The sequence below is a fragment of the Bidens hawaiensis genome, unplaced genomic scaffold (genome assembly GCF_021521415.1).
Source record: "Bidens hawaiensis isolate Kalapana, Puna unplaced genomic scaffold, B.hawaiensis_p1.1 tig00019471_1, whole genome shotgun sequence".
NCBI classification, from domain to species: domain Eukaryota; kingdom Viridiplantae; phylum Streptophyta; class Magnoliopsida; order Asterales; family Asteraceae; genus Bidens; species Bidens hawaiensis.
The window spans coordinates 420,534-431,986 of record NW_027492959.1 but is presented as its reverse complement, the minus strand read 5'-3'; the positions used below and the strand labels follow the sequence as shown (position 1 = coordinate 431,986).

The following is an 11,453-nucleotide window of genomic DNA, read 5'->3' as shown; positions in this document are numbered from 1 at the left end:
ATTCATGATTTTACAAGTTATCATGTCATTGGAATTTGGAATGCAAGAAGAGATTGACAACATGAAATTGATCATGTGATTTGATTTTGATTTTGATTTTGATTTTGATTTTATTTGTTTAGTTAAAATAGGTTTATCAGACTAAATCTTGATTATTTCTTATTGAAAAGTTTGGTAAAGGAATATTGTTTAATGCTTTGAACCTAATAACTTCGAACCACTAGACAATATTTTGGACCATTAGTAGATCCCGACAAGACAATTTGTACTACTACGACTACATAGTGGATTAGAGAATCATACGCATGTAATATGTTCCAATATATTCTCTAGTATAACGAGATAGGGGCAATAGTGGCTTCACAATCACTCCACATTTTTATATAATAATATTTATTCTCCTTATTGTGACAAGAATGAGTCATGTAATCTAAGCGACATGTAAAATTTGTTAAATATTTAACTTAAAAAAAAGGCTAGATTAGATACATCAACAAAAAGGTATTGAAAAGGTTGTTTTATAAATTTGTATAGAGTTGAGGGACAACGTAGGTGTATTACGTGGAAAGGGTTAATGGGTCTAATAAATATCATGCAGCATTAAGATATAGGCCAAAGATTTTCTTTTTTGGTACTGTCTAGATTTGTTGTTGTAGATAATGTCCAAATGCTAATACTACTATAGCTTCCACTACTTTCTTTTCTTTTGTTTTTTACTTGTAGTATCACTTCCCCATTACACTTAATTTTTTGGTTTTCTTTTCTATTGAAACAAATATAACTTGTGTTAATAAAAATACACCACTACAAAGATATATCAAATTTTCGACCATGATATTAAATAAACGAACATGAACAAAGAGCAAGAGCAAAACATGATAGTAAAACAATTCTTAGCGAGGCAAAGATTACCAAATCGACATTTCATTACTTTAAAGAAAATCTCAAATGGTCGCAATTTCCGACTTGTATAAAATATAATGAGTGAAGAATCTAACTTTCAAGAAAAAAAAACTATAAGAAGAGGAAAAAAAATACAAGGCAGGGGAATGGGGAGTATAGAAAATAAAACACAAACAGAACCGAAAATGGCCTTCTTTCTATGAACATCTTCATGGATTTTGAAATTATCAACCTCATTATTCTAATGTCTGGTCCGTAGAAAATTGCCCGAAAATATCAGGACACGAATCCCACTTAGCTTGTTCTCTAGCCTCCCAATATCCCCCGGTATAAACAAAAGTATCACTTGCTTTATCCTTTGCAAACCATTGCGGCTTCCACCCTCTCTCTTGCATTTTCCTAGCCTGAATTATACCGTGCTCAGTTAAGATGCAATATTAAAGGATTTTTTTACAGTTATTGAACTATGTATAAACAAACATGTACCTGCCGTTGGCGTTGCTCTAATCTTAGCTTCTCTGCATTTGCCCTTTCATACTCGCCGTTTTCTAAACATCTTTGATCCGGCCTTAGCCTTGAATCCGTTGGTGGAAGCTTCTCCTGAAACACATATAAACCACAAATTATTAAATTAATATATAGAAAAAAAAGTTGAATTCAAGTATAGAAAATAAAGCACCTTTAGTCCGGGGGTGAGCTCGTTTAAAGTAATAGCAAAGCGAGTTAGGTTATATCTCGTGGGAAATTTTGGAGGTTTGCTTCTTCTCCAGAGCAAATGGGCATCCGAAAAGGGATCACCTTTTCCTTTGCCAGAACAGTCTCCGTTAACAAAATGCATACTTTCGTCCCATTTGCCGATTAAAGTTGCTGCGGTTTTTCCACTCCTATCTTGAACAACGCCTTGTACCTGCATCAAGATCAGGTTTTAAGTCAAAGTTGGTGATGAGACGACATGATGTGAATCATGTTTCTACGCATGGATTTTTAATTATAGAATAACATGAACATGTTAAATAACCAAACATAATTTTTAACTGACATCATGGTAGGACAATCTTAAACTACAAAACACAGATAACAAACTCATCCAATCAACCCCCACACATCTCTATTCCATCAAATAGGTGTGGTCTTTTAGAACAGTAAATACCGGATCATTAAAGAAAAGTTTTGAAGATTGCAGCTCCTATCAATCAAACTCATAATATATAGACAGGAGAGGGGGTACTAAGCTATGGGTCGATATGAACTTCTAATTTAAGGTCATGGGTTATTTTGGGCTAAAAGTAAAGTTACAGAATGGGTCACACTAAGCCAAAGAAATAGAAAGAATGGATCAGGTAGCGGACAGTTCAGGTTTACTCTCACGCGCTCTTCACACTACCCACGACTACACTCACACCTCTTGTCTCTGTGTTGGTTGGGTGTTTCACCCATTCCGACTAACCAAATTGACCAATTTTAAAACGACCCGTTTGGACTCGTACCCAATTTTATCATAACCCATTTCTGACCCGAACCGAAAGGACCAATTTTTAAAATGGCCCATTCTAAAACGCCCAACCCAGCCCACCACTTTGCCAGGCTTAATAGACAGTATTTGTAGCAGGTCCACAAACCAAAAATTAAGTAACCCTAATGCTAACTACCAAACCAATGTATCCTATTTCCGTAATTATTGAAACAGAATCTAACAGGAGACAGGGCAGATAATACCTGCATCATAACTGATACAGGCGAACTCTGAATACAAGTATGACCTTATAAATCTATCTGCTATTATTACCTATTGCAATTTTAGATAACGTTAAAAACTGATAATTGTCTTTCGAGTTGACTGCATAAAAAAGAAACAGAAACACACCATTATGATAGTGTTATTAACTTGCTGTGGCACGACATGTTTGTAACTAACAAATACATCAGAACTGAAACTTCAGAGAAAGCAGAAAGGGAGAAACCTGATGTGGGTTCCGCTCTATGATAGACTGCTCCTTGAACTTCAGCTTGCATGAATAATTTTGGTTCCCTTGGATACGCATCATGCCATAATGGTCACAATAAAGTTTCCCCAATATAAGATTGTATATGGATGTCGTAACCTGAAACAAGATCCAAGTATCCAAGATTAGATCAACCTTACAAAGTAGGGGTGTGCAAGAAACCCGAAAAACTGATCTGAAACTGAAAACACTGAAAAATCCAAACCGAAAAAACCGAACCAATATAAAAACCGACGGTTTGGTTTTATGTTTTTTGTAAAAACCACACTAACGGTTCGGTTTTGGTTTTGCATGTAAAAAACAAACCGAACGGACTTCCTAAATTTTTGTTTTTTTATATTTTATATTAAGTAACTTATAAGAATTTAATAAATATGTAACTCTAATATTTTTGATCAAATGTATAATAGTCTATTATTTTACAAATAACAAAATTATTTATACCTACATTGATTGTTTTTTGCCAACTGTTTTTTCGGTCTAAAATTTCCAAGCTCAAATGACAAAAACCGAAAAAGCCTAAACCGAACCGAAACCAAAACGAAAACCGAAAAAACTGAAACCGAAGGGGTTCAAAAACTCCAAAAACCGAAGTTTTGGTTTTTGGTTTGGTTTTAGCCAAAAACCACACCAAATCGCACCACGCACACACCTATTATAAAGAATACAAGACTGCCAATAAACAATTATTCAGTACCTTATTCCACTGAAAAGTTTCACCATCATCAAATTTCAAAGTCAAAACCCCAACAGGGTCAAGCTGAATTGATCGACCCCAAAACTTGCTTTTCAAGTTGCTATCTCCCCAAAATTTCCATCCTTTACCCTCACAGTGACATGCTACAATCATTGGGTGATGACTCACCTGTCGCAAAATTAAAACAAGGATTTAACAGAGCATTTTACTTTAAAAAGATGACGATAATTGTTCACAGTCTTAGTAAAGAATAAACCTTTTCAGAAAAGAAACGAAGGCCTTTATCTGGATAATCAGCCTCATAAGTCTCCCCGAGCAAAGGATTAAAAGGTTTGCAGCTTCTTTCTTCAGTAGATGCGTATCCAGATACTGCAAATGCAGCCACATTCAAAATCCGCATAAGGCTGTTACCCTAAAACACATTTCATAACAAATTGATGAGACACAAGTGTTACAAGATAACGTAACTTCATAATAATCGAACAAACTCACCCTTTTGCCCCATTCATACGCGCGATCAAGAAGATAAGAGTACTCCAAATCTTCAAAGCATTTTTGCAAAGAAGAAATAGGTTCGTTGAAGTACACAGGAAGACACACTTTAGTTAGATCTTTCCCAATATTATCTTTGATCATCGACCAAAGACTTACACCCTTTTCTTTCTCAACAGGATCTGGCAACTTCTTCCGTCTCTTAACACGAGGGAAACTAGTGCCAACTGATCTAATCGAAGCATCAATTTCTGGTTCATTGATTAGAGAATCTTCATCATCAGACGTGAAAGAAGATGACCTCATGTCGGACCCGCTACTTCTAAAAGAGCCTGATGATAAAAAGTCCCGTGTGTCAAAGAATGCATTATCTTCATCATCTGACTCTTCTTCTGCAGCATCACCCCTATCGTTATCATCCTCCGATTCACTCGGGCTTGCATCTAACAATGAACAAAAGTTGTAAACTTACAAAAAATATTGGAGAAAAATTAGGCTCAAATAGAACAATTTCACACGCATACCACTGTATTTCTCCTGCCTTAATCTTGAAGTTGCCCCAACTTCTTTTGACAGTCTTTGACTCTCGTCTACTACTGTGTTCTCAAGGTCAACTTTTTCTGTCTACAAGACACACAAAACATATTAGAAGTGGTATAGATCAGGGCTGCAAACAAACCGAACCGAACAAGGCCTTGTTCATGTTCGCCCCTTAAGCTTTTATTGAACAAGCGAAAAGTTCACGAACATAAACAATGTCTTATTTGATTTGGCTAACCGAGAATGGTCAGTGTCAACGGTTCGGTCTGGCAACCAAATTTGTGTTGGTGTTTCCTTAAACATTTATATTCATATGTCAATTTACATATAAATTAATCACGTAATACACACATACATTTTGGTTTTGTAGTTAATAATTTTGCATTAATCTATATGATAGCATTAGAAAAGTCTTTAAAAGTACAAAAAACCTCTTATGAACAAAAATTAACTAACATAAACGGACGTACACAAACACATTATCGAACGAACATGGCCTCCGTTCATGTTCTCCATGTTCATATCCATTCATTTATCAATTTATCAAACGTTCGATTTGTTTACAGCCCTAGACTACAGATAGATTAATATAATATGTAACATTGCATGTACCTCTAACATACGCAGCGTATCCATGAGAAGCAAATGCTTCTGTTTAAGAAGCACCAACTGATCCTGCATTGCAGCAAACTCAGTAGTCATAATCGTCTCACTATCCTGAATCGCCGATTCACTCACACCTTCTTCCACCAACCGTTTCCTCAACTTCTCCGTCGAGAGCGTAATGCCGCCAATCGGCGCCATCAACTCACTGTTCGACATTCTCGGAAACATCCCCTTCACAGCCTGCAACGCCTCCACCCACGCAATCCGATCGTCCCTCGTCTCCGCCCGCAAATGCAACCGTTTCGTCCCCGTAAATATCGAAAACCTCCTGTCATCCGACCTGCTCTCTCGAACTGACGACACCTATGTTGACCAAAAAAGTCAAAATTATTCAGATTAATCAAAATTGTTAAAAATTAAACAAATTTAAGATAAATTAATAATGGGTTACCTTCAAATGGACTTCACCGACGGGTTTCCGGTGGGAATTAATAATATTAATACCGGAATGATTCCGGTGACGAGATAAGCGACGGAAAGACTCGTCGCCGATAACCCTAGCGCCTTTCTCTGTGTCTTTAGTGACGACAATTTTATCAGGGCCGTGAATCTTGTAATAGGAAAGAACACCATCTTGTAAAACAAACCATCTGGGTCTCCAGCCTTTGCCGTAATTAACCCACTTATTCAAAATCCCTGAAATCCCGTTGCCGACGATGTCATTGATCTTGACATCCCGTTGATCTCCGGTGGTGAGCCTCAAATTGTGATGATTGTTGTTGAGGTGATTGTGATTGGTTTGATCGGAGGAAGGAGTGGTCGGCATGGAAGTGTTGTTTTGATCGGCGGGGACGCAGCAGAAGGGATGCATATGATGATGATGTGGCGGTGGCGGTGGTGGTGGTGGTGAGTTAATTAAGGAGGCGTGAATAACGGGGGTGACCGGAGGGAATATACGACGGCCGGTGGTGGCGACCAACCATTTAGAGAGATTTGAGATTAAAATAGACGGAAGCAAACGCCTTTTTGGACCAACTCACATGCTTTTATTCGATTCTTTTATATTTACCCCTTAACATTACCCTTCCTTCAACAACTTTACAACTTTCTTTCTTTCTTTCTTTCTTTCGGCTCTTCCCATTTTTCATTTTTGTATTATCTTGCATTACCTCTGTAACGTAAACGAGTTAAGTTTGAGCTTAATCAAGTTTAAGTTCTGCTCGAGCTTGATTCGTAAGTCATTTTCTAATCGGTCTCGGATTATTTGTTATTTATTAATTAATTTATATGTTTGTTTTTTTATTATTTGTGTATGCATTGAGAAACACTTAAATGAGGTCGGGCTCTTATAGTATCTTCAACAAGCTAAAGCTCAGCTCGAGCTCAGTTAGTGGTGAAGCTTGGACGGAAACGTCAGAGGGCGGACTCAAATTATTTGTAAATGAGTCGAGTTTGAGCTTGATCAAGTTTGAGTTTGAGTTCGGGTCATTTTGACGTACAGAAGCTCGAGCGTCTTTTTAATAGCTTGAACTCGGCTTGTAAGTCGATTTTTCAAGCTCGAGCTCGGCTTAATTTTTATTTATTAGTTAATTATATATACGTTTTTAATTGTTTGTATATATTTTGAGAAATACTTAAACGAGTCTGAGGTTGTATAGTATCTTAAGCGAGCTAAAGCTTGGCTGGAGCTCATCTATGTAGAGTGAAATTAAAAAAATAGAAATTTAAAGGAGGTAAAAATTACAAACACACAAGGCTCGATGAGCCTACACGAGCTTCTCATAAAAGGCTTGAGTTCAGGCTCGATAACTAAAGGAGTTGTGTTTGAGGCTCAAGATCGGATCGTAAAAGTGTGACTCGCTTTAAGTTTTTTTATTGATTTAATTTCGAGTAGCGAGTAAATAGCTCGGCTCATTTTACCCGTATGGCATAGGGTGTTTGGGATTGGGATGTTAAACAATCACATGATTTATGACATACTTATTTTTTTAATAATATGTAGGTTATTATTTAACTCTTTAAACATGTGGTTTCACATCTAGTCAAAACACTTAAAGGATGTTTAAGATCGTGTGTCCAGGGAGATGTTTTTTGCAACATGAGTAGTTTTAGGAAGTGGTGGTTGGAAAATCATTTTAGGAAAAGATCTTTTTTTATGTTTTTTTTATTTTTAATATTTATTTTTTGTATTTTTGAAGTCACATTCAATAAAGTTGAGGTGTCACATGGAAATTAAATACAGACATACATACCACATAAGAGGATTACTATCAACTCACGTGTCATAGTTGAATAAAAATCTAGGTGTTAAATACAATCATTAAAGCAAATAATACAATTATGCAAACTATTTTCTTGTTTGTGATCATGGATGTTAAGAATCGTCTACTAAATAATTGAAAACTTAATCACAAGAATAAGAATGGATGTTGACCAGGTCAAAATCCTTAATCCATATGGTTCTCTACATACAATTCAATATTGTGTTGCCTTGTTAGAGACATTATGCTAGTTACATACTTATTGTGAATACGAAACCTAGCTACCTAAACTATCTTGTTTAATAAGATTTTTTGTATGAGTTGACGATCGTAATATTGACATAAATGTCGTTGCTAATTTCATTTCTTTTTCAAAATGTTTATGGTTACCACTTGTATTTTTTTTAAATTTGATGTATTTTGTAGAAAACAAAAGAGTTGTGAAGTATAAAGTATTGTAAATGTAGACCATTCTTTAATCTTTATATGTTATCTACGAAATCTTGGAATGGAAAAGTTGGTTCAAATTTTCATATAAAAAGGTTTACAAATATTAATGTTGCAAATCCTTTCAAATAAAAGTTTTTTAGTTGCCAACAACCACAATGTGTGCACAATGACATTGCAATATCAAATCTGTTTAGGAAACTAAAATTCTACTGTATTTAAATCATTAAATCTAAACCTGTTAATACTTAAATCATTTTATTAAAAAAAATATATCATTGTTATAGTTAATTCAATTAGGACATAACTATGGTTGGTTGAAAGAATCAAATGAAGTATGGAACTTTCAAATCTGGTTGCTTCAACAAATAATAAATAACTAATTTATGATGATATTTTATTTCCACACGTCAATATATATATGGTAGCAGTTTTTTTTTCTTTCTTTTCTTTTTGTTTTCTATGGACTTTTGTTGACTTGTTAGGTCGAAATGTGCTATGGTCTTAGGTTATAAGAATATAACTAGAATAGGTGAGAAGAATATCCGGTTCAACAAATTCTAAACGTTCTTGTTTTAATCAGATTTGGTTTATATTTATTGGAAAGTAAAGACATATTGTGGAACAAACATGCTTCGACACAAATGATCATGTGTTTCTCTAATTTAATCATAACTTTTACGGGTTTATTTTATCATTCATATTTCGTCACTGGAAGCTCTTAGAGCATCCACAATGGGGTTCATTGATTCACAAAGCCGATGCGGAGAATAGAAAACTCAGGTGAAAGAGATGTTGATAAACGTTGTTGGTTCCTGATGCGAAAGTTCATATTCAAGTACGTCCGTGTACGACAACTGTGAGATACGAGAGAGAAAAGGAAAGGTCTTTAGACTTGTGAGGTTTTTGACGGTAAAAGTTGACATAAAAGTATTTAATTCTCCTACGCTTTGCAAAAGCACTCACAGATATAGAGCGGAGAGGTTTTAGAATTAACTTGTATCGTTATAGACTCAGTTTTTGATTAAATATATAATTGACTAGTTTTTATCCCCCGTATTAGAGGGGTTGTTTTATATTGTTTGTACTAATATTTATTTATTTTTTGAATTTATATTTTTTTATTGTATGAAAGTTAATAATGTACTTATGGTTTGATAATAAATTGTTTCACAAATAAATGTGATATTATAACCCGGTTTAAAAGCTATATGGTTTTGATGAGACCCAAGACCCGTTTATTTTTTTTACTATAAAATTGATTTTTTAATTATAAATAATATTTATGAAAGTTAATAATATACATATGGTTTGATGAGACCCAAGACCCGTTTATTTTTTTTACTATCAAATTGGTTTTCTAATTTAAATAATATATATATATATATATATCTTTTTTAAAATAAATAAGATATTAATTTTTATTATATCCTATTTTATAGGATTTTTACATCAATAATTTGGTGAGAATACTTTTTAATTTAATGAGATGTTATAACCGATGTTTTAAAAACCGGTTCAAACCGGCCGGTTAAACCGGATTTTGCACAACAAGCCGGTATTTTGAGTCCGGTATTTTTCACCGGTTTACTTAAACATCGTACCGGCGGTTTTTGTCTAAAATAACGGTTTTTACCGGTAAACCGGTTTTAAGTCCGAGAAATTTTAGATTTTTGTGACCCATATTTTTTCAAAATTACTTTTAACCCAACAATTAACATTCAAATGTGTAAACTTTATGACTATTTTTTTTTTTAAAATTGAGTGCTTTTGCATTATTTTTTTAATATGGATTAACTTTTGGATTATTTTTTGTTATGTAATCATATAGTTTTGGGTTATTTTTGAATTTAAGTTACATTTATAGAAAATTATAAGGTAAAATATTCAACCGGTTGAACCTCTCGGCATAACCCGGTTCAACCGGTTGTACCATTTTTAGTCTAATCCGGTACAAGTAAAATACCGGTTTTTAAAACATTGGTTATAACCCGTTTAAGGAATATTTGGGTTTGGTAAGACCCATAACTATGAATTAGAGTCAAATGCATGAGAAGCCTCCATTTAAAAATCAAGCAAATCTGGTGACTCCAAAAAAAAGGGAAGCGACCACATCGCGACATGTAGGATTTTTATGTCTTCGTTTATATATATTATAGATATAGAGAAACATGACATAAATAGATAGCTTCAAATTCCATCAACTTGAAAAGGCAAAGATGAATTTTATTTACATTCATTAATGGTTTGGTATTCAGCCATTCCCACTCTAGTATGTGGTAAAGTGGTTAAGGTAATATAAATAGTTGGATTTTCAACTATACCCAAAACTATAATGTAAATCATGGCTATGATACCCCAAAACTTAGATGAAAAGTGTAACCAAGCTAAGATGGTTCAAGCTCATATCGTTTAATTTAAAATACATTGAGCTTGGTAATGACTGGGTTCGTTTTTTATTTATCAAATATTGAGTTAACTTATTTTTATATACACTAGTGGACAGAGGTGATCATTGGAGATTTATGAAGAACGATCAACCACATTAGAGAGTGCCATGTAAAATGTATGGAGTTGTTAGAGATTTATTAGGGGTGTACGGAGATTCAATGATTTATGGAGGAACTTTCTTCTTCTTCTTCATTTTTTAATATAAAACTAAATGTATATATTTTAAAACGCAAATATAAAAATTAAAGGCAATGTTGGCTAAGAATGGCTTTAATCAGCTCGTCGATTCACCTTATGGCTAAGAAGAGCCCACTTTCATATTTAATTCAGGTTTTTCATTAGCTCCTTTAGTTTTAGGATGGGATTGACTCTTTTAGCTCGTCGGGTCATATTCATTAAAAAGGCCATTAAGTCTATTAACTTACTTTCTCAAGCATGTCCCTTGCTAGATGGATTTCTAACCGGCTTAGATTATTCCTTGAGAAAGTGATTGTTGCATACTGGTCGGCATGCACAACTCCAATTTAAGCTTTTATGAAATCAAGCTACCTTATTTATTGAACCCTAAACTAGGAATGGGCTAATAGCAGTAGCAAAATAAAGTTTAAGGCGGCGAGACAAGGTAAAGTAAATCAACAATAGTGCCTTATATAATTAATGACAGAAGGGGGGGCTAGTCTGAAACTGGTATCGTACTAGATTCAATGAAATGGGCGAGAAGGTTGACAAGTGGGAGTTCTCTTTCAAGGCGGGCCACATGACTCATTCTAAGTGAGAGCCAATGACACGCGCCTTTGTGAGCTTGCTTGGCTAGAAAGAGAAAGTCTTCAGCCTAGTTCGACCGAAAGGAAAGGAAGCGCCTAGAAGAAAGCCTTTTTCGATCTTGATTATAGGTCGTAGTACCTACCTGCTTTCACATGCTTTTGATAAATTTCATTAAAAATATACATAAATAATTAAACAATGCTTATTCATTAAAAAAGAGACATAACTAATAAAACAGGTTTCGGCACAAGAAGGATCAGTTCGGATTGGATATCAGTACCACACGAG

The 11,453-nt window shown here is 34.5% G+C and overlaps 1 protein-coding gene across 1 annotated transcript; it reads right to left on the bottom strand.

Moving 5' to 3' along the window:
- Positions 1-1,097: 1,097 nt before the first annotated feature.
- Positions 1,098-6,159, bottom strand: LOC143558449 (oxysterol-binding protein-related protein 1C-like). Its single transcript, XM_077047288.1, has 10 exons — positions 5,693-6,159; positions 5,248-5,604; positions 4,620-4,719; positions 4,096-4,538; positions 3,860-4,015; positions 3,604-3,771; positions 2,865-3,005; positions 1,583-1,810; positions 1,390-1,503; positions 1,098-1,307 (listed from the first exon to the last, which is right to left on the bottom strand). Exons 1-10 carry the CDS (start codon positions 6,110-6,112, stop codon positions 1,140-1,142), a joined length of 2,295 nt encoding a protein of 764 aa, XP_076903403.1. The 5' UTR covers positions 6,113-6,159; the 3' UTR covers positions 1,098-1,139.
- Positions 6,160-11,453: the final 5,294 nt, after the last annotated feature.

Coding starts and splice junctions, on each gene's coding strand:
- LOC143558449 (XM_077047288.1), bottom strand. CDS start 6,112: ATGCATCCCTTCTGCTGCGTCCCCGCCGATCAAAACAACACTTCCATG. Junction 3,772..3,859: donor TTCGTTTCTTTTCTGAAAAG/GTTTATTCTTTA, acceptor ATTTTGCGACAG/GTGAGTCATCACCCAATGAT. Junction 1,504..1,582: donor AGCTCACCCCCGGACTAAAG/GTGCTTTATTTT, acceptor TATGTGTTTCAG/GAGAAGCTTCCACCAACGGA.